At 34.9% G+C, this 24,970-nt stretch overlaps 1 protein-coding gene across 5 annotated transcripts in view; it reads right to left on the bottom strand.

Moving 5' to 3' along the window:
* Positions 1-24,062, bottom strand: part of Cnn (phosphodiesterase 4D interacting protein centrosomin) — a 34,704-nt gene extending 10,642 nt beyond the window's left edge. Inside the window, exons 1-5 of one of the 5 annotated variants that reach the window (XM_077398978.1) lie at positions 23,914-24,062; positions 10,582-10,637; positions 1,235-1,503; positions 612-783; positions 321-460 (exon numbers count right to left, since the gene is read on the bottom strand). In XM_077398978.1, the coding sequence (XP_077255104.1) occupies positions 321-460; positions 612-783; positions 1,235-1,503; positions 10,582-10,637; positions 23,914-23,960 (684 nt within the window). In that variant the 5' untranslated portion in view covers positions 23,961-24,062. Of the gene's footprint in view, positions 1-320; positions 461-611; positions 784-1,234; positions 1,504-4,567; positions 4,786-10,581; positions 10,638-18,957; positions 19,166-23,913 lie in introns of those variants that run through there. The other 4 variants (XM_077398980.1, XM_077398977.1, XM_077398979.1 and 1 more) reach the window with 4 other exon arrangements.
* Between the last annotated feature and the right edge of the window lie 908 nt (positions 24,063-24,970).

Raw genomic sequence — 24,970 nt, 5'->3', positions numbered from 1 at the left:
CTATTTATAATGTATTAAATCACTTTTAAGTAATTTTTCTGTTTAAAGGTATTATATATATATATATATATATATATATATAATTATACGTAACTTTTATATATTTAAACTTTTTCTTATTACTCTCTCTCTCTCTCTCTCTCTATATATATATATATATATATATATATATATATATATATATATATTAAGAGTTAATAAGTAATTTATAATATTATTGATTAAATTTTTTATCTTAAAAAGAAAGTTAAAATATTCTTATGAAACAGAGTTTATTAATAATGTTAATCATCATTAAGGTTTATTTTATACGGGCATACCTCTGCTTCGAGGGAAGCCACCAGTTCTTCCATCTGTCGCAACTTTTCTACATTTTTTAACGCCTGTTCCGGAGTGATCCCAAATGTTTCCTTGTAATACGAGGATGTATCTAGTTCCCTTTCTCGATACTCTGCTAATTCTGGAGTAACAGAAAGAATTTATATATAATAGAGACGTAAGAATAATAATAACTATCAGAATAAATAAAATTTATTTGCATTCTAAAATAAATTTAAATATTTGCACAATAATCAGGCAGCAGACAAAACGAGACAAAAAAGTTCTCTTACCTCTCTCAAGCTTGGTTACTTTTTCTCGTTCTTTTTCAAGCGATTGCTGATATTGATCTTGAGTACGAGAAGTCGCTGCTTTCTGTTCCTCATATAATTTAAAAGCTCTGGCTGCCTGATTAAGCAGGACCTGCTTCTCCATCAATTCCTTCCTCAATTTCTCCAACTCTTCCTGAATACCATTAAACGTCAGTGATTAGTTAATAACACAATAAACAATAAAATCGCAATAATTAATATAGACTTACAGGTCTTATATAATACATAATTATGTTCATAATAATTTTTCCTTCGAAAAATTTGCGTCTAAAGTGAACAACTTGCAATGATAAAAACAAGCTAGAAGAATTGAGACGAAATAAGCTATGATATTGACAATGTCATAGAAACAAATATAAACAAAGATAGTTTACAACGAAATTTGTTAAACGGAAACCTCAAACATATTTGGCAAATATTTTAAATCTCTTTCATGAAAACAAAAGTGCAAAAAAACTACTGTGAAAAAAATTTTATTCCACACGTTCAATTAATTCTTTCAAAAAGAATTGTTCTTTCGATTATATTATCACATAAAAACATCTATATTATTATTTTTTTTTGTAGATTGAATATTAATCAACCTTTAATTCTACGTTCGTTTTGATTATGTCCTCGTCGGAGAAACTACTGATGCCATTTCTTGCAGGGTTTCCCTCCTCCAACAGATAAATTCGCAACTTAAGCTGGAAGTTCTCCTTTTTCAGGTTGCTCAATTCATCCTCGTACTCCTTCATGGTTCTACCGTAACCGACTCCACCTCCACCGCCTTCTCCACCATCTCCTGATCGCGCCATCGTCGTTCCGTCTTTGTCCTCGGAGGAATTTTCACCATATGCTCTTGTGTTTTCACCTGAAACAGATATTTCCTTGTCGATAAAATCAAATTTGTTAAATATATGTATATGCATACAATATATGCAATGAACTTTAGAACTTTACTATTAAATTATTAAACATTCTTCTGTAGATATAAATAATAATTTCTGCTCACACATGTATATTTAATTAATATTTCTTATATGTGTGTTTAAATGAACCCAAGTAAAATTATCATTTAATAAGCTCGTGTTTATAACGTAATTTAAGACGTCACGAACAAATGGCTAAACTATAAATTATTTATTTATACAATACGGTGTTCATATAATTATTGCTAACACATCTGTTGCTTCACTTATTCCTCGAATACATATCCTTTACGTTAAATTGCCCCGGCAATGCGTTTCCTGCACGCGGTACCTTAAAAAAGAGCAATGCGACGATATCACGTGCAAAGCTGGCGCGGGTAATCCCAGATTCGCTTTCATGCACAATTTTTTATCTGTCATTCGAATAATCACGAATTCCCAACTCTGACCGCATTATTTCCGACACGTGCTGATGGGATCCGTATGAATTTTGAGCAACCGCGATATGCCACATGTGCCGCATTAAACCCGAAATTAATCATCTTGAAATACTCGATTTTCCTCGCTCGATCGCTCGATGTCGGAAATAAAACGATACAAATAAAAGAACATCATTCAGTTACTTTCAATGCCTAGTTTTTTACGAAAATATATTCTCTAAAAAAATATATTATTTCCTAACAAAATATTTCTTAAAAATATAATACAAACATTCTTAAGCTATTATTTCTATAAATTTTAAATAATTATTGACATATGTTTATTAAACGCTTGTCTGGGAAATTATTTCAAAAATAGCACGTGCTTCCAGTGCGTTATCAATATACGAACCTTTCATCTGATTAGCAATCTATATTTTTGTTTCATAAAAATACTATATAATTTATTATTTATATTCCCTGTACAAATATATAATTTCTTTTTCATTCCACGTACACAATCTATTAAAAGTTGAGGGATTGATTTATTTCCGGACGCAATAACGGAAACTAGTTAATATAAATGAAGATCTCCTGACTCTCCTGAGTCCACCATATGTTTTTTCGTCGTCATCGACTCGGTAGTCGTGTGCAGTGCGCGTTTAAAGTTTGTCAGATATTTTTGCGTTGTCACAATTTTCGAAATAAAACAGAGCCGCGATAAAGTTTTGCTTTAAATGTGAAGAAAACTGCTACCGAAAACGTACAAAATGATGAAAATTGCATATGGAAATGATTGCCTGGCTCGTAGCAAGATATTTCTGTGAAAATCACGATGTTGATCGCTTTTTCGACTCGCAAGAGATCATCTATCGAGAATTCGTCCTGCTAGGCCGGTAACCTTTCTGTTAATGAACGAATAATCGGATACCCAAAGACTTAAATGTTAAAGATTTTTATATTAATTCGCGAATTGTTTTTTGACGCTTTAGATCCCCATCCTTGATGGAATAATAAGAAACAATTTTCAGTAGATTTTATGTTGATATCAATTTTACCTTTGTTGCTTGATATCAATTTAGCACTGTCGCGTCGCCACGAAGTCGAATTGTACGTCATTCGATATATGAGTCCCGGGTACTCATTGATATTTTGTGAAATGTTGACACGCAGGTACGTGAGTACCCACGGTACCCACATATATAGAAGAAAAGGTGAAAAAATGCATTAATAAAAGGGTCAGTGTAGCTTTTAAAGCGAATTCGCCGAGTCAGACCGGATTTGTAGTTTACCAATCAGGAGAGTAGTTCTTCATGCTACTTGACAAAAATGCTCCGACTCATTCCTCGCTGATTGTCACTAGATTTTTGTCTCAAAAATCGATTACCGTGATCACATCCCCATCGCACTAGCCGGATCTGGCCCCGGCTAACTTTTTCTTATTTCCAAAGCTGAAAATGGCCCTCAGAGAAACTCATTTTGAGAACGTGCAGGCAATTCAAAGCAGAGTGACAACGATCCTGAACACAATTCGTGAAAGGAGACTTTTGCACAACTTTTCAGAGCGGTTATAGGAACGGTGCCAGGCATGTGTAGAGAGGCAAGGAATGTATATTGAAAACTAAAGAATAAAATTTTGTCTATCTGTAAAATTCGATTTTTAATAGCATCACTCCCCGAACTTTTTGAACAGTGTATAATATAGCATAAACGATTCTTATAATTTGTATATTTATTTTAAATAAATCTCACACACACGTTGTGCTATTTTTAGAATATTCTTCAGATAAGCATCTGTCGAATCAATCAGTCTATTTTCGGTCTGTCTAGGCAGATCTAACCGATGCCAAATCCACCTCGCAAGATCGGGCGGCGCCGTTGCCATGCACCTTTAAAATTAAATTATTTTGGCGCATCATCGAGCGCCAAAAAGTTTCTTTTTTAACACTCTCGGAGCGCAAACATCCAAGAAAATCTGACGCATATACTATAACTAACATATTTTTCCCATTTTTAAACTTTAAAGAAAATTCAACATTTATATATCACTTTCTATAATAATAAGTATTGCTATATCCTTTATATTTTTTACAATCCAATTATTTTTTAAAATTATTTTTAACGTAGATAATAAATAAATAAATAAATAAATTTATTAATTTTAGAGCACAAAAAGAAATATATTTCAAATGCAAATAACAAGTTTGGCTATTTTTACCTTAAAAATAACTATTACAATAAACTGCGTACAAAAATTTCTCTACGGTCTAGACCAGATAATTGCAAGAATTTGTAAGTAGTCGGTATAATAGTGGGCTCGCACATTCAGCTTTGAAAGAGTTAATGATCGTTTTCTTCTCTCCGTTCTCTTCAAAGAGAAGATACTATTGCATCTTTAGAGCTATCCTCATTTGTCACTTGCTAGTAATTGCTAGGTATAGCAAACAGAAAGCAAACAATCGCGCTACAATTCGCTACAATGTGTCCATATGACTTGATCGCATCAATTTATCAATGTATCGTTAACAGCAACTCTAATCAGCAATAATATATTGATATATAGATGAGTCTTCAACATCTAGCATACCGAACGTGATTTCGATCCTTACTGGCTCGCTCTCGAGATTCCCTAGGAGAAGAAAGGATCAGCTGCGACCTACCGCATCCCATTCCACGAAAAGCGCGTTTTTGAAGTCGTTACATTTTTAAACGTAGCGAAATCGCGAACAGGACCGAGCGCGGGACATCTCGCCTCACCACAAAGGAGGACTCACACGACGGCTGCACAAACACTAACTGCGACAGAATAACAAGCAGCACCGAAGACACTGGGCTATAACTTGTGGTTAAAATTATATTCTAAATGCGCGTTTGAGGTGTCGTATAGATGGATTTCACGAAGGTCGGACGTCCACGTGCGTTTTCCACTTGATCGCCTCTGTGAAACGCGTGAATAAAATATCCTGCCCTTTAACTCGTGGTAAACTGCTTGCGGCATTGAAGGGGATAATTCTCACAAATTTGACATTTTCTACAAATTTTTATTAATATTGCGATACAAAGAAATCTGCAAATATAAATAAGTAAAAAAAAAAAGAAAGTTTTTAAAAGACTTGAGAGTAATTTAAATCATTTTATGTGTGAGATTTTTGTATTCCTGAATTTTATTAATTACAGCAATATTTTATATTACAGTGATAAAAGATTCTGTTATATCTGCTCAAGATTGAAAATAAAAAATTAAGAATAAAAAAATACCATTTCTGCAATAAATATAAAAACGTTAAAATGTTTGCATGTATACGTGGTTCAATAGCAAGTTTGCGACAAATCTATATCGAAATTAACTAATGTACAAGCTATGTAGACGTGATAGTCATTCTCCGGTGGAACACGAATGATTCATCTTGCCTAATTAACGATGTACAGGTTCTTCATACTATTCGTAGCCAAAATATCATGCTGTCGCGTTGAATAACAGCTGACGAAGATTATCCGCTGCAGCATCCTAATTCTAATTATGCCTTTTCGTTAAAGTTCGATTCATGTCATATTCATTGTACCTATACTGTACTATATGAGAATAAATATTACATTCTTTGAAATATATCAGCATATATTCCGCGTTGTAATATGCAGAAATATGAACGTATAAATAAAACAAAAAAAAAATAACTTTTCCAGACAGATCTTTTCCTCGAGGCAAGATATTTTTACGAGTGCGAGGACTTCGTTATGAGCGCAAAAGTTAATACAGTCGTAACGTCAAGCACAAGTTCGTTTTTCAGCTGTCATCGATGGGGAGGCCATCGCGTGTCTTAATAGCCGACGTAAAAAGCCTGGGGAACTTAAAAGAGCAGAAGAGACGCGACAGGTTTGTGCGCCCACTAAAACAAATCTATTTCCTGTCTGGTCGGTCGGTCGGTCGGTTGTTTTCGCAATAAGCGATTTTCGGCAGAAATGCAACTGTAATATCGATTCACGCCAGCGAGTAGATGCCGCGAAGCGAGAGAGCGAGCTCACGTATTTATAGATGACACATTTAGGCCAGAACGGTTTAAACTATCTTTATTTTGGCAGGTCAGCCTCCGTGGGCCTCCACTCGTTGCTCTCTCCAGATCTCCGATCTCTGGTCAGTCCCCGAACGGCAATTAAAATCTCAACCACCGACCAAAGACCTTACTACGCTGCTCCCGATTTCGCCTCGACGAGAATATTTATGAAAGCGAATACGCTGTATCTCATCACTTTTGTTATTCTATTTTAGAATTCTAGACTATTGGTCTAGTAATAATAAACTATTAGTATCCTAATAGAAAAATCAATGCAAGTTTAAATAAATTAATAGACTTTCTATAGATCAAACACGGACAGATATTAAGCAAAATTAACCAAATTTATTTTACTAATTTTATAGACAAATTATATATAATTTGTCATAAAACAGCAAAATAAATTGTTATAATTATAACATAATTTAAAAAATAGACTATCAATTAAGTTTCATGAAACAATTTGCTTTTTTCAACACGTTATTTAGGGTTCTCATACCGCAGTTTATACATATTAATACATTACATCTGGCACATTACAATGATCACATTACAATATATATGAGTCATCCCACATTACTATCATCCACGAAATAGCTTCTTATTGAGCGCTGGGCTTAGAACGACTGGCACTTCTCTCTCGTAAAAGCGCGAAATTGAAGCTGAGGCTTTGGCTCGCTCATCTCCGGGTAACGAGAAACAGGCCAATAATTCCTACGGTAGACCTGGATTAGAAACAAACGATATTGCCAATTTATTTCGAGAGCCCGGCTACTAGTAGGGCGCGACGCCACGTGTTAGTGTGGCTCGACGACACTCGATGTGTGACACCCTAGCAGACTATAGGCGTCTACTTATCGGGAGGATGTGATTGCAGAACGTGAAATCGAGTTCATCTCACGATCCATCAAAAAATAAATTTTACATGCGTGATTTCATAACACATTAGAAATACAAATCCTGTTGGAATACACGTCTGCATCGCCAAAAGCATGCTGTGATGTCACGTTGAAAAATTCAGTATACAGGATATTGCATAACTCAAAGCGTCGTGTAAAATAATCAAGAGAGAAAAGCTTGTACTAGGAAGAACAGTTCAGTTTTACAGATTATTATTATTACAGTTTTTCAGATTATTTTCTGGAAACAAACATTTGACTTCTCGATTTTTTAATGTTGTTTACTTTTGTATTTTATAACTTAAACATATCCATATATATTATTATCATCATTATTATAACTGGGCCCAACCGTCACTTAACGAAATCTGATGAAAGTAATTATATTTTTCTCCTGTGCTTCAGAAATAAATACACGCTCTGTCTCGCTACTTCGTTTGTACCGTTCGAGTGGTTCTTCTTCCCCTACCACGTCGTCACGAACACGCTTCTGGACCCCCGAAATAAATGCTCGCTTCCTGTAACGCGAGATCGCGGCAGACATTTTTCAGACAATGATACAAACAATCATTTCGGTCGGGATTAGAAGACTAGCTAATGTTATTAATGACATCCATATCCCATGCACTAATTTTGTTTCGCGACATGCAACTCGACCTTGACCATTTTACCATTTTAGATCCCCTCGAGAACCGAATCGAAGTGCGGATGTGGTCCAATTGATATAATTTAAGCACTGCTAGATTGTTACGATGACGTAGAACAAATCATAAAGTTTGAGTCGACAGTTATGCTCTTTCAAACCCTTTAAATCTGAAACATTTGAGATAAAAACTTTGAGAATCACATAACCAGAATATATTAATATCGACAAATTTTCGATTATAGATTATATCATTGACAAAAATTAGCAACACTTCATTGAATTATTTAATTAAGATTAGTGTGCCTTCTTATATAATATCCATAAAGTTTAATCAAAAAATTATATCCATATGAGAAAAGATCAAATTAAATCATTGAATAATTATTAAAATAATTCATATTGATCATTAAAATTCATATTGTATTGCTAAATTTATCTCTGCTAGTATACTTGTAACTTTAAAAATTAATCTTGCAGTATATACAATTTACATACAGTGTCCCAAGTTTTCTGTACATCGATCTCTAGGCCAACTCTTACCAAGCAGATTCTCCGAAAGTGACGGTCTTCTTGGACAGATTCACGAACGAGATCGCGGAAGCGTAAAAATTGGCAGATAAGTACCTACATTGTGTGAGACGCACGGTTACTATTATACTCGTCGCTTCGTCGTTCGCTCGAGTAAAACCGCGAGCGAGAAAGTTCGTTGGCCTCACACCACGGCGTGAGATACAATTAGGCGGCCACGGTGTCACGTGCTTACGTATATCTTTCTTTTTAATTAAGAAATATAAATAAAAAATGAGCTTTAGCTTCCGCTATCCTGCTCCATTTAGATCAAACACGCGTAACACGTAGATCTTGTGCCTGTTCTCATTCTTCTCATAGGTTGCATCATACTTCACTTTCCCTCAAAAGTTTATCGCACTATAGCTCACAAAATATGTCTATGTATAAAAGTGTATAATGCGCAAAGATATATTGAGTATTTGCAGTGTATTGAGTATTGAGCTCGGGTCCGTGGGTTCGCTAACAATATAATAAGCCTATGACTGTCCGGGACAGTTATCCTTGCGGGATGCAGAATATTCTCCCTGATCCATGATCCATACTCAACACGGAATCTCCGTATAACAATGCCGAACAACCGCTGGCTAACGGCGGAAAATGCAGATCATGCGAATGGGAGTAACGAACTGTATACCGTGGCACACAAATTAGCGGCGACCTCCTATGCATTTTCACGCGGCCTCTGAACGGACGAATGCAAATAATCGTTGTTTGAGAGCGGATGGGAAGTACGGAGAAGATATATATATATGCGTTATCTTGAATATGGAAACTGAAGATATACTCATCCCAAAATTATTCTGATTAGAAGATTTAGAAGATATAATGCATCTTAATACCGAGGTTATTCTAAATTTAAAAGATCCATTCGCGTCTGATCACAAAAGGTATTTAACGTGTAGGCTGAGAAACGCGCTTTATGGATTCTGCGTCGAAAATAGTTCATGTTTGTGTTGGACGGGCAAAGCGCGCCAATCAAAAATTTGGATATTAAATCCGTGAAATTCAATTGTTAGGTAGAAATAGTAACGTGTACGAAAAATATTTGTAAATTAAGAATAATCTGAGCTTTCGAATTCTATTGCTTCCGACAAAATTTTAATCTACATTTATTCTCTATATAACTATATATTTGCTTTGTCTAATGTTTTTTAGTAAAGATTGATTTGAAAATTTGACAAATTTTCAATTTAGGGAGTTCCAATTAAATTCCAAGTGTAGAAACAGATAAAACTTATCTATTAATAAATTCTGAATTTTTTTGAAGAGACTATTTAATTAATGATTAAATCATTATTACAAAAAAATGTATATAGAAAATAACAAACACCATAATTTGCTGTTAAATAATAAAGGAAATTTATGTATTCTTGTATAGAGATAAATGATGCCTATATCAAAATAGATTAACTCTAATAACTCTAATATTTCGCGATCGGGACAAATTGTAGCTATAATATCTAGGAGCAGTATAATTGAAAGTGTGGTCAACAGCATCACATGCACGTTACATCTGCAGCCATAATTGGAATAGAACCGGAGGGGGATTCAATTACTTAAGGGAAATGACCAATAAAGGTGGGCGTGCAGGGGAAAAAGCCACATAATCGAGTCACCCCATCGTGCTCTGCAATATCGATGACGACTCGCTCAAGAGGCGTACCGATCCCTCGAGATATCTGCCGATATATGATATAATCTCCGCTACAAGGCCGTAAATAATAAATACGAGTGTAATCGTTCGCTATACGATCGCTACGATCTTCCGCCTCGCCTTCGCCTTTATAGAGCGTAAAATTATATCCGGCTATTCTTAGGAACGCTCTTCTCGGCGAAAGAAATATTAATTATATACGCATCATCGAAGAAGCACGACACACACAGATAACAAAAGGGAAAATTTAAAAGATTTAATTATCTGATCTTGAACTTCGCTTCTTAGATTCATAATTATTTCTCCTCTATCTCGTTTAAGCTTTATTTTTATTTTTATCTTATCTCAAAATATTAAAGATTTTATAATTGGTTACTATTATAATTAATTAGTGCGATACAAATTATGCTAAAGACTAGCATAATATTAAAAATAAATGTTTGTTCCGCCAATAATGTTTAACAAAAAATAATATATTCCATCGACAACAATTGGCAAAAATATACATATACTTCACGACGTTTCAACCCAGAATTCGAGTCCTTATCAATAAGTGATCTGATGAGAAAACGAGTACCATCGTCGGCACATTCTCAGTACTAGTGCTTATGAAATTTTGGCAGAAACATCACAAATGAGAGGACAGAGAATGTCCAACGACGGCGCCAAACAGTTAGCATTGCATATATAGCATGGCATAATATTATTATATCAATAAAGATTTACCAATTATATCACGTTATTTAAGTTTGACAAGATACCTATACAAATGTTACTCACCGTTCGTCAATGGCAGGGTTTGACTCAATGTAATGTCCTGCAACGGCATATTGGTGCTGCAATAAAATGGAATATAAATAAAAAATTAGTCACAGTATTATTCGATTATGAATATAGGTAAAACATCTTATAATTTTAATCATAATATAGAACACAGTAAAAAGTAAATATATATGGACATTTCTTTATATTAATTTCTTATATAAATACTAAATGATTCTAATGCTTAACACGTGCAAAAGAGTGTTAATAAAATATAATCGTATGAAAAGAACAAATTCCATGCGACAAATAACTTTAGCGTTATTGGAATGAAATGTAATGAACTAATGAAAAACGGTGAATGAGTGGCTATTTCCGGAATAAAACCAAAAATGGTAAGAAGGTACGTGCTTCTGGTGAGATATAACGAGGACCAAATTAGATAAAACGTTTGAAAAGGATCAAAGTGAGCATCGAGGGTTCTATTTTCAGAGCTCCGATGGGACGTTTAAAGCCAAAAAACTGACATAACAAAGCCAGCCTCGACACGTAAGCGAGTGGACAATGATTTACAGGAGCACGAAGAGCGCGAATAAGGATTGCCTGCCAATATTATTAATAGTACGTTAGTTATTAATAGTCCTGCAGTTTTTCGAAACATCGCGCTCGCAAATTTTTATGATAATTAAAGATTTAAAAGTAATCTATTGTCATGTATTAAACTTATATTTATATATATAATTGCAAGAACAATGTATACATAATCGTATGAAGAAGTTTTAATGTAACATTTTTCGTTACAAACCATTTTTAAAAATAAATAATTTATAATTTATATTATTAGTATTTGATTAATCTCACATTCTATTCTTATCTAAATATGTTTTTTCCATGATAATTGGTAAACGTATATTATTTTTATCAACTGAATAAAACCAATTAGATATAATTGTTAAGTATATTTATGAGGAAAAAACTCTGACGCTAACAAAATATTTCCATCAAAAGTTTTCAGTATGTAATAACGAAACGTAACAAGTCATTTTCGTAATGGCTGATGCAGAACAAAGCCTATTGTGTGAAATTAAGTAATCGTTTATGCGGAATTTATTTCGTCCGGGCCTGCCAAGCTCTGCCTAGAAGTCATTATACAGTTTAAGGTGACGCAGTGTTTGCTACGAGAGTATATTAATTCACTGCAGCCAAACCGTCTCGCAGCTCTTTCGGGCGACGAAAGAGCGGCAGGAACCACAGGGTTTCCAGTAAGGTTTTATTTAGATTTCACGTAAATTCTATTTCTCCCTCACTCTTCAGTTCGTCTTCCGAAACGTGAAATGGATAATTAATCTACGCTTCGCGCGTCCTTTACGTTATACTGCATGACGAATCGCACCAACGAGCCGATGCACGATATCCAAGAAGGATATGCGAGATGTTCTAAAATTGGTATAATTGTCTTTGAAGAGATCGTAAGAGTAGCTAAGAATTACAATAGTTGAATAACGCGGTTAAAAATTATAATTTTGTTTTTATTAGACTTATAAACAAATAAAAGAAAGTGGGGCAAAGTGGGCATGTATAGGGGCAAAGTGAGCACTTGCAATAAATTTTTATGTATTATTATAAAGTGGTATAATAATTGCATTTAAAACTTCTATTGGAATGTATAAGATAATGATAATAAAAATTAAAAATTACTTTGTTTTATAATAAATACATAAAAATTTATTGCAAGTTCTCACTTTGCCCCACTCTCCCCTAGACCGTGAGACCTTTCCCTTTCAACGGGATGCGTATGCTATATTATATATCCTTTACAGAAATCCGCAATAATTTCAATCTCTTAATGCTAATACTTTTCGTATTAAAGATTAATACAATTAAATCATTTAAAGAGCGATGACTCAATACAAAACATTAAAAAAAAAATCATTCAAAAATTATTAAAAAATCTATATATTGCTAGCTGCAATGTACATGTACTTCAATAGTTTAATTAATATATATTACGTCCTACCGCTGCGAAAGATTAATCATATTTTATAGAAAATCTTTATCATAAGGTAAATATTTATACTATAATTTTGCAATGAAAATAATTATACTAATGTAGATCTTAAAATATAATGAATACCGAATTACGGTGTGAAAATGACAGTCCATCACGGAATAAAGTTATACACAAAAATCTAAAGCACATATAAGATTCCGTCATTCGCGTAAACAGGAAGAACAAATCCAAATAGTAAATACATGATAATATGGGTGTGAAATACAAGCTAAAAGCACACAGTGACACAGAATCGATAAGGGGACTCACGTTGTCTTTGCTTACAGAATTTCTGGAAAATTAATTTATTGATTTGGCGTTATTTATATCAAATAGTTTATTTGAGAGCTTGTTCTGTAAATATATATAAACCTGATACGAAATTTCCATTGAGAAAAAACTTGCTGAATATATAAACTTACCTTTCGTTAGACTTAGGTATATATAAATTTCTTAATCTCTGCAATCAGGAGATAACATACAGACTATTTATCGTAAGAGAGCTTCATGTTTGACTGCTCGAGTCACTTTGATATCTCGTCAAACCTCTATTTATTTATCATAGTATTAGATACAGTATAAAATAACTAAAAAACATGTTATTTTTGTAACAACTTTTTTCCAATTAGAATTTTTTCAGGTAAAACTATACAAAGTAATTAATTGTAAAGTAATATCTTCTTACATTCGCATGTCATTAATTTATAATTATTTTATAAAAAATAAATTAGATGTGATAATAAAGAAATGCAAGAATTGAAAACGTTACAAGGCAGTTATAATAATTAAAAAAGATAAAATAAATTAGAAATAATCTATAAAAAATATGTAAAATAAGTACAGGTCCCAAAAGTTATCTTAAAACTGAAGAAATTATTTATTAGTTATTAAATAATTTTCAATATTCTCTATCATATATTCTTAATTGTTCCAAAAAAGTAGTTTAAAAAAAAACTAAAAAATTATAAAAATAATAAGCCAATGTTTAAAAAATCGAAAGACGTTACTTAAGCACGAGTTAGTATACTAATATTACTTGCCAGGTTTCTAAGAATAGTTCTTAATATCTTATGTACATAATCATTCAATTCCCCTAAAACAAAGAACGGCAATTTACAGATTCTTTTGCGAAGCGTCTACCGAATCTCGTAAGCTAGAAATAACCGCGCCATGGGAAGCGTTCGCGAATCATAACGCGCAGTAGGATCCGTGCAAATAGTATCGCGTTTCGTAGTAAAAGCCAATATTCTAAGAGAAACACACGGTCGTAATATAGGGCCGTGACAAAATGTGCTCAGGAGCATTAAAGATCACGATGCGAGAAGATCTATAACAGGTATCTCGGAAAATGTACACTTTCCCCGAAGAGCGAGACTCACGAGTCTAATATCTCAACTAGAATCACAGCTGCTATACAAATTGGCAACATATATATAATTGCCAATTACAAAATCTAAATTAGATTTAATTCTACAGAGAGAGAGAGAGATACACTATTAGATATTATACAAATAAAATTATTGTGAATTATTTATATTATAATATTGATTACTATATGGCAAGATTCTTGTGCAGATTGTAATGTAACAATACTATAAGAAAATAGCTTGCATTTACAAAGCATATTGGGTGTGTCGTATTCGTGTATAATCTTTGGTTATAATTAGAAGATAAAAGACATGTGGTAGACATAAGGAAGGTAATGTCACAATTTCATATATGGTTGTTACGTAAGAGAGAATTCAAATGTATACGTATATACAAATAGCGCATGTGTCGTTCGTAATTATACTTGTACTCGTGCTTACTAGTACCTTTTCCGCGAAAATATTCATAGAAGTTATTTTATGCGTCAACATTATCATATTAGATATTTTAAAATCTAATAATATTAACTTAGGTGTTGAAGAAAATTAAATAACAAACTACGATAAAATAATGAAATAGTTAAGGTGATAAAGTGTAACAAAGTAAATTAATGGAATTTTTCAAAAAAAAAAAAAGTACATATTTCTACTTTAAATATCATTATATTTCTGTATCTATCCCACGTTAAAAATTTGCTGTAATAAAAACAGCATGCTTGGGATAAAAGATTAAAAAGCAAATAATGATGGCGCGAACAATAGATTATTTTCGAATGACATAATATTCAAGCTATTTTTGTAGGCCTCTAAAAAACAAATCGGATCTTATTTCCTCCTATATGTTGCGGTAAGCAAAACGCTAATGTGAGTGCTACAGGCCCGAGAAAAATAGAACTTTTATCTTATTTCCTTATTGTTACAAACATATAAATATTTTCTCTAAAATTTTAAATGTGTTAAATTTTAAAAATTACTTAGTTATGTGTAAACTATCATTAATATTCTAGCTGCAGTATTTAAATATTACAATGTGTGTATATATATATATATATACATACTGTACATCATGAAAAGAAAATCAATCCTATTAAGTTATCAGCTCAGAAAATTTTCCGACTTGATAATTGAATTCTCTTTAACACATGCCCAAGCAGCGGATGCAGAGGACATGTGCACAACTGGCGGCTTTTCGACTTTACCCCTGCGTGCATCCGACATCGTTATATTAAGCACTACCCTTACACCAGGTTTAACCATTCCGGATACGGACTTCTCAGAATTTTACAGTCCTACCGGGGACACGCGTGTCGGATGACGTTAAAGGGACAAGTGCAAAGCGCGCGTTATGCGATAACATAGCATTAAGCAGTTCGTTCACTGTTGTAATTATACGCGTTGCGTGAAACGATATGATTCACTTGTGTGCTTTTTTATGACATATCGTGAGATGATTCAAGTTTAGATTACGGTGAAGAGTGAAACCATCTGTCGAAATTTAATTCCGATTTTTCCAAAATTAACATATTTTGCTGCGAACTATATTCAACTATATAAAAAATGTTACTATTACTAGAGCCACCATTGTATTAGAGAAAAAATATCTTGCTAATGTAAATAATTTTAATTATTTTCAATTTAATCTTACTTAATTTTATTTAATTTTCATGTATAATCTGATTTTACTTTGCTTAATTTAAATTTAAAACTTTGCATATCTTCTGCATGTCATCGTTTCAGAATTTATATCAATAATGAATTGGACGTTCGTAATAAAGATAAAATTAAAAATCAAATATATATAAAAAAATATGCGACATAATAAAATGTGAGTTTCGTTAAAAAAAATGAGTAGCAATTCGTAACTTTTGTTCATTGATCTTATTTAACAAATAGGATCTAGACAAAGGCATCGCTTGTAAGCACACGGAGAAGAGGAAGTAGTTGATGAAAGGGCGCACCATCAGTTATCATCGTCTGACAACATGGTGGATGTAACAGATAATCGATACGGAGTGTATAACAGTCGGTTGTAGCCGCAGTCACATGGACCGAAATGTGCACGCGTCTCAATCTTTGATATTAATAATTAGAACATAATCAAAAAGAGATCTACAGACCATCTTATTAAGTGATTTACATTAACTTTCTCATCCTTTTTTTAAATTATAAAAAATCTCTAACAGCAGAAGTCAAAAAAAGTGTGAAAGAATAAAACATGAAAAACATTAAGCTAAAATTGAATGTATAACATAAATCATCGTCATTCATCACAGCTAATATTAACGTTGATATAATTAATATTAAATAATTTCTATAAGTAAAACAATTATAGTATTAACAATAATAAAAATCAAAAGTAAATACGGCCGCACTGACGAGCAATAACGAATGATATAATTCAAAATTAATGTCTTAACATCATACAATATGTTGGAATATCTTAAATTAAATATAATGTAGGTACGTTTCTGCACACTGTGCTTTCATCAGCCCACTAATTTTAAAACATTAAATTCTACATCCAATCAATTATTACAAGCGGCTCATATCAAAAATGATACATACACTGTTAGAAGCAGTGTGTGAATATCACACACTTTATCGCGTGTGATGTGTGTCCGCCGTTTTAAGACGTCTGTAAGTGTGTTACTTTTTCACGCACGAATAGATGTTTGATTATATTAGCGTGTATGACTTGTCACACAGCTGGAGATGTGTAATTTAATGCAGTCCTCTTAATACCAGAGAAATTATAATTCTTTAAAACAAAAAAAATATTTATTTCGAAATTTTATTACTATTTTTTAACTAAATTTGTTTTCTTACTACCTCGGTCGAAAGTACGTACTTTCGGCCCCGGTTCCACGGCAGAATATAAAAGAACAAAAAAACGGCATTAATTCTCAGAAGGATACAGAGTTTCTGCTTGATGGTTCCTATTTTGACATTTTAAATGAGATTGGTAACAACTCATAGGGCTTTATTTATTATCTGTATGACATCCCTCGTTTATTGTGCCGGTGTGTTGTTGTTGCAATGGTCATGCGATATTGCTTAGTCACACATGAGATTCGATACAATGCGCGGTTCTCTATATAGTTATTTTTCCACAATACGCATCTTCAGTACGTATAATTTTATTAACTTATACATTTTTTGTTATTTGGAACTCGTGCAATATTATTTATTGATTCCATACTTAGTAAATTTTACAGTTCAGACGCTTTCGAATTTTAATTATTGACTCTTATGGTGACGGGCAGATTTCGCTGACTGGACTCGGTTCATTCCCATTATTGACTGAGGAATGAACCGAGGATGGATCTTCGATTTGGACAATTTCATATAAGGTTTTCAAAATGCGCCGACCCCTCATCACATTGTATTCTTGTCCCGCGTCTATTCATTGTATAATTAAAGATAGGATAGCGTTTATACACAAATTTTTACCGTATTAATTGGATGTAGAATTTAATGTTTTAAAATTAGTGGGCTGATGAAAGCACAGTGTGCAGAAACGTACCTACATTGTATTTAATTTAAGATATTCCATAACATTGTATGATATTAAGACATTAATTTTGAATTATATTATTCGTTATTGCTCGTCAGTGGCCGTATTTACTTTTGATTTTTGTTATATACACACAAGCGTGATATTTAGAAATGAACAATAGTATTGGCTCGGATCGAAGAGAAATATCCGCGGTACTTAATATCGCTCGAGCCTCTCACTTTTCTGCCAAGTTACCTCGATAATTGTTTTGTTGCAATATTAGAATATTCATTTAATAAACAACAGCGAATGTGATGTATTTTCATGCGAGATAATTCAGACTCTTGCCTTGGGGTTACCATGCATACACGTAACTATCACGTAGGTGTCAGCCGTGCAAAGTTTCCTCAATTAACGGTTCGTTAAACGAATTGACCGAGCAGTTAAATAATTAGCTGGATCCTGTCAGTAGGACTGCATTTACGATACGATGTCGCGACTATGTGCCCGTATGAATAAGTTATCCCGATCCGCTGTCTACGTTGCAATAATTTCGGTTTTTTTTAACTCGATGTTTTATTCAATTATTTGACTTCTGTGGATGACGAAACGAAGGGGTCTCTTTCGGGATCATTGCAAGACATCGGAATAATACTTAAAGAGACCGCAAGTATGTAGATTAATGCGATGTATCTTGCCTCATGCATATGCACTATGCGATACAATAGCGACTGACAGACTCCTGCTTATATACGGTAGAAAAAAATAATCACATTCTGAATGTGAAGTAAAAGTATATACAGCAATAATTTATCAATAATTGGCCAATAATAATAATAAAATAACAATCAAAATAATAATTATATTACTACGTCATAAAATATCGCCAGATAATTTTTAAAAAAATTGTTCCTGTATTTGGTACAAACTATAATCAAATTCTATGATGCGCACTATTAATTTTTATCAGACTATACAAGTATATTAAAATAGACGCTAGCTACATGCACGCACGTTAAAGGATGCGCGATAAAGAGCACAAAGAAGGCAAGATAGCGTCATTAACCTGCATTAACCCTTTTAACGCCGATAATACATTCGACGCAGCGAAAGTATACCTAATATCCGTCGTTTTCGACAATAAAAACACGGTATGTTTAATTTTCTAGCGCGATAAACTGTTTCAAAAAATAAATTTTATTGTTTTTTTTTTTTAATAAAAAAAATTAATTGTTCGCGAATACATCAATTAAACTTTTGTGACATTAAAATTCTCTCTGCAAACATCGAATCTAAGTTAGACATTTTTATAAATAAGATACTTAGGATTTGTTCAAATCATTGAGACAGATATAGAAGCAATTATTGCAAATTTCAATAAAAATATAATATACCGAGACTTACTGGGCTGTCTGATTTCGATAATCAAAAGAATAAATCAATGATCAATCGGATTAACTACGTATATATACGGCACTCACTTTCGAAAAGAATTATAAGGACCCCAGGCGCCGCCGGTCCTCGTGGACGGCACATTCTGACTCTGGATGGAATATCTGCAGCCACCGAGAAGCATATTCCGCAGCAATTCGGCAACGATCACGAGGCAAAAACACGTGATCTGTCCACGTGAACGTCACTAAATCCTCGACACTGTATGTCACGGTTATCGCTCGAGCCCCCAACCCTCCCCCTCCCCCCAAAAAAAATCTCGAAAACAAGATGAGACGCGTACCAATCAACTCTCCGCGACAAATACAATATCTTCTCTAAAATTCTAAAAATACTATCGTCTTTTATATCCGTTTAAAAAAAAAAACGATTCGGGGGACACGACAGTGTTCCTCGGGGGAAATCAGGTCCTCGTGGACCACGACGACAATCCTCCGCGACGATTAACCGCCAAAATCGCACTCACATCCTCGCGTAAATCCTCGAGGCATACCCCCCGTCCCCTCTTCTCACCCTTTGTTGCGCGAGGGTCGAGCATACAACGAGTTCGGGATCGCTCTGCTCGAGAGGGGCGGCGGCGTTAGCGCGAACGTACTATGCTCCTCCGCGCCGTAGCTGGACCGATCAATGGAATCAGCTCTCGCGCGAGATGACGCATCAGACAATTCCCCACGGACGTTATCCGATCTCGCGCGTGTCGCGTGACAAGAGCGCGAGTTATGTTCGCGGTCGATGTCACCGGTCGGCGATGATCCCGCGACGATTCGCGCGCCGATCTACATATGATGGACCGCGGATCTCGTCGCGCGCGATCTTCCGCAGAGAGGGATGAAAATCCTTTCTCCTCGACGTCTCCGAGACGTGACTGTGACGTGACGAGGCCCTCGCTATCTTATCTCGACGAGATGATACCTCGGGCTGAACGCGATCCGCGCGTACGTAAAGTCCTGCGTCGTCAGTCGGTCCAACTCATCCCTTTACTCGAGCGCTCGGTAAATCCTCCGACGCACCGCACGAGGATCGTGTTACGAAACGTCTCTCGCGCACCGCGCAACGCACCGAAAACGACTGACGGCGGGCAACACGAGTCGGGCAGAAATAGAGAGATGGAGGCGAGAGGCGCGGGGATGCGGGGGACAATAGGGGAAACGCGAGGGATGCGCCGTGTCGACCGTGGAATAACGAGAGGGGAGAGGAGCAAGAGGCAGCATCACTTCTCCGGCGTATAACGAGACTTCGGGGGAAATTGCAAAATCTCTGAGGAACTTGAAAACTTGAAGAATGTGAAGTGCCATAAATCTTAAATATTATTCCACGCATTTTTTTGTGTGTAAAAATCATGTTCAGCTTCTAGTTTATTATCTCTTTCAGATTCTTTTTTAGATAAAATTCAATTTTAAAATATTTAATTTTTAAAACACTTGTTTCTTACGTTAGATATTATATTTAAACACATATGTACTACAATTTGACAGATACTTATATTGTTTTAATAACCAGCAATATGGTTTAAATAATATCTATTTATTTTGCGGAAAATCGATTTTTTCTCGACGACTTCTTTTTCAAGAACGTTCATTATTTGTAGGACTTAAACTTATGTATATTTAATTATTTTCTATAAAGACAATAGATTATGTCTGTTAAAGTAAATCTCGCTGCTCCTATATTTAGATAACAAAATCAATTACAATTTGTTCGTACGATGATTAAACGAGTATTCGTAAATTATTTCGATCAAGAATACGATATGTATTTATTACGAGTTTCCCTGGCCTTCTCGCCTTCTCCGTTATCGACGAACGTGTAAATCAGCACGCAATAGCCAATGTAAACGCCGCTACACTGTCAGATGAAAGAACGGAAGAGAAAAAGGGACTCCACGAGAGAGCAACGCACACATGCATGCATGGGGGAGGAAAAGGGGGGAAACAGCGCGGGAGGACGAACGAGAGAGGCAGATGCGAAGAAGGGCCCCGGGCGGACTAACAGTGAATGACAGAAGCAGAAAACGGGGAGTGCGGAAGGTCATAAAAACAAACACGAAAACGAATCTAACGTCGATCGAGGAGTCAGGGTTTCTCAGCCGAACGATTATGACAATTTTGTAAGTGCGATTCTGCCCTACTAGAAGAAAAGGGCCGTATCTGCAAAAACTCACATTTTGTGTCATAAATTGATTCCGACATTTTTCACTTCTCGAGGAATTCATTGGACTAAACAAAAAAACCGTAGCTGCAACCGTTATATAGGGTATAAACAAAATAAAGCGTATATAACAAATTTTTATCTAAAAAAAAAATGTTTCAAAATATTATAAAAAAATTTAAAATATCAGGAAATTCTTAACGGAAGAGAGATTTATTATAGTGTTTTGAAAACGGCTCGACGAGATCTGCAACTTTTATCTTAAAGAAAAAATCAAATTCTATTTAAAAAATTAGTCGCCTTTAAAATTTCTTGAAAACAACATCTATGACATGACTCACGTCGAAATAACGTGTCCCCCTTCGAATCAAATAACTTTTATTTGAAACATTTTTTTCTAGAAACAATATTTTTGGAGATAAAAATTCACACTTTATTTTGTCCATCCTGTATAAAGGTATCACTTCCTCCGTAAGACCACTACTAGAAAACTGCAGATGCGGCAGTTCTATGAGTACACACAAGTAGATATATCTAAGCAAAAATGCAGTACCTGCTTTTCTTACATTCTACAATATAAATATTTTGTAATTTTAGCTCCACAAAATTATTTTTAGAGGCAATTTATTTCAGAAAAAGTTGAACAATTGATAAAATAGTAACAACTGCATTAAGACTGTTTTTCTCAGTTTAAGATTTTCGCATGGATACCGCACTCTTTATTTTAAAAAATAATTATTTTAGTGTAAAACAAGCGTTATCCGACCTATGCGCAATATTAGATAACTTTGCGCGTCAATAAAAAAATCAGCGTTCGTCGTACGAAGAAAATACAAGAGTCCTTTTTTGTTGCAAATTTCGTTCACAAAAAGATGCATACGATAAAATTCGTCTCAAATAAATTCTAAGGTCTGAAAACAGCGAAAAACTAAGAGTAATCCAAAAAATCAAAATTCTTTGCTTACATAGCTACAAACTAAAGAAAAAAGGTCTAAAAAATCGGTTACACCCTGAAAAGTATTCTTCGTAGTTCTCAGATGATGTGTGATTTTTTGGGAATTTTTAATTCCATTTTAAATGACTGAAAAAAATCACCGACGCAACATCAAAAAAACAATGAAATCGAGGGTTTTCGAGATCCGAGTCTCGGACTTTGACGGCGTGTGCAAGCCAAACGACTGACTTGACGATAAATGTTGTTCAGATCATTATTGTAGATAATTTTACGCTCTACAAAAAAGGTACGTATAGTTAGTTACCCTAGCTTGCTTAGTTTTCGAGATATTTGATAAAAAATAAGAAAAATCGCGTTTTTTGTTAATAATATTGTTAATAACTTTTTAATGCGCATTAATTATGCAAAGCAAAATTAATCCCACTTACAGCACCTTAAATCAAAGCGATTCATGGCGGTTGCAACCTGAAAAGAGTAATTGGAAGGTTCGATGTCTAATATGACTGGCCTACTTCCTTAGCGGGGCAAAATTGATGTCGAAAAACAAGAATAAAACGTTATACAGAGTGTCGCGTCAACTATTTTTGTTCACGAAAGATTCTTAAAATTTTAATCGATATTTGTTACCAAGATTTCTTGTGAGATATTTTATTACAAAAATTTCAATACTGTCAAGTGCATCCAAGAACTCTTTCTCGTTAGACTTTTAGTGCTCAACTTCGATCATATCCCGATTAACTTATTCGGCGATTAATTTATCAACTAATATTATTTCCTACATTATTTCGTCAACATAGGTATATTGTTAACTGTGTAGTCAGAAATTTCGCTGTAAGCGAATTTTTCCGGTTGAATTAATCTTTTAATCAAGTTAATAGAAATCTGATGAGGTCGCCCTCGACGTTTGTGGCTGCTTTTGAGATCGACAGACGAGCGCACAGACGAGAGATTGATAACCGCTGAGATACGTAAGATGATCTTTAACCCCGCAGGGAGATAACCACTGTTAAATCCAAACAGTGAGTGAATTCACGATTTTATTGTGGAATACATGTTGCGAAATTACGTGACACGACGACGTCTGAATGTCACTTTACTTTCTTACGTTCCCTTCGTCAATGTGGATTAACTTTAATCTTAGTTCAACTTACTTTTTATCTCTTTCCAATTATTGGAACTAGAAAAAAATAAAAAGTAACGGCTATTTATGGATAAATATGAACAAATAATGGACAATTGTAATTCATATATAATTAAAAGAAAACCGCACTTGTGTGTAAGGATACTCGTGTCAGATAAAACTTGTTCGATTCTATTGTTTACTTTTAATTGTTTTGTAAGGTAAACAAAAAAATTATCTATAAACAAATTTCGAACAATCAAATGCCATATTAATTTTGTAAAAAATCCACACTTTGGTTCTCAAGTAACTTATTCTATCTTGGATACGAGAGAACTTCTTATTGTAACTCCACTCATGCGACGATAAAAAAGGATCTACAAAGCGATAGAAAGACAAAGGGAATTCACAGAAAAATAACGTAATGGTCCAAAAAGCGACAGACCCCCATTAATATCGATTAGGCAAAGGCCGGGTGATTTATAAACAATACGGAATACGGAACGCGGTGACGTCACTTATTATCGTAATTCGCACGAGTAACGAGTCGAATCTCCGGTGCGTCTTGACAGAAACGGCATCGCACACAGAGCAGCGAGAGGGCAGAAAAATATATGTGTCTATTTATATTTACAAACGCAGGGCTCCCACGTGCGACCCAGTCGTAGCACTCGTAGCGAGCAAACGCGCGGTGGGGGTCGACGAAACAGAGGCGAAGGGGGGGATCGGAGAGTGTCGGAACTGCCAGCGTGATTTACTCACATGTCGAACTCCGCCGTCGGTGCGAGCGTCTCCTCGAATTCCGTCATCGTTGAATCGTTCCGGCAGGCTCACCGCATCCTGTCACACCGTATCCTGAGCGTAGAGACGCGTGACGCGCGTATAGTCAACTCGGCCGCTCGGCGTCGCCGTTACTTTTCAAAACGATGCTTCGTGAGGCGGCCGCACCATTTGTCGCGGCGCTCTCGGTTCTGCCAACCGTCCGCGTTTGTGGTCGCGCGGTCCTTCAGGTCTGCCAATCGACTGAAATATCACTACTACCAAGCCGGACAACTTCGGGAGCTTTCCAGCAAGCGACACAACACACAACTCGACACAAGTATCGTTTTATCTTTAGTTGCCCATTACTAAAAAAGAAAGATAGAACGATGCTTGTGTCGACCTGTGTCGCTTGCTGGAAAGCTCCTTTCGGCTTTATTAATTTTAATTGTTTGTTGGTGATTGTTGGCCTAATTACAACGTTTGTTGGTTCTTAATTTTTTTTTTATTAAAAAAGAAAAATTAGCCTTAAGTTAGCCGGATAAATTTTATTTTTAATTTCAAAAAAGCCTAATCGATGCGTAATCGTTTGCTGATGATTGTTGTATAGCGTTTGTTGGTTTATTATTATTCTTAGGCTGAGTTTCCACTGAGCGCGTCACGCGTCGCGTCGTCACAAGTTAACCAATCAAAACATCCCATTTTATTACATTCTTGTGACGGGATCGAAAATGAGATGTTTAGGCTGAGTTTCCACTGAGCGCGTCACGCGTCGCGTCGTCCGAGTTGAACCACGTAAAACATCCCCGTTCGATCCCGTCACAAGAATGTAAGGCCCGGTCTACAATGGATGTCGGAAGTCGGAGTCGTAAGAAATTGACCAATCACAGTTCATTATTCTTCGACCGCAAGGAGATTAACAGATTGTGATTGGTCAATTTCTTACGACTCCGACTTACGACATCCATTGTAGACCGGGCCTAATGAAATGAGATGTTTTGCGTGGTTCAACTCGGACGACGCGACGCGTGACGCGCTCAGTGGAAACTCAGCCTTATTC

This window comes from Temnothorax americanus, unplaced genomic scaffold, assembly GCF_048541705.1.
Source record: "Temnothorax americanus isolate GAGA-0224 unplaced genomic scaffold, ASM4854170v1 Scaffold12, whole genome shotgun sequence".
In the NCBI taxonomy this organism is placed as follows: Eukaryota; Metazoa; Arthropoda; class Insecta; order Hymenoptera; family Formicidae; genus Temnothorax; species Temnothorax americanus.
Note: the sequence above shows the minus strand (reverse complement) of the source record. Positions and strands in the feature narration are given on the sequence as shown.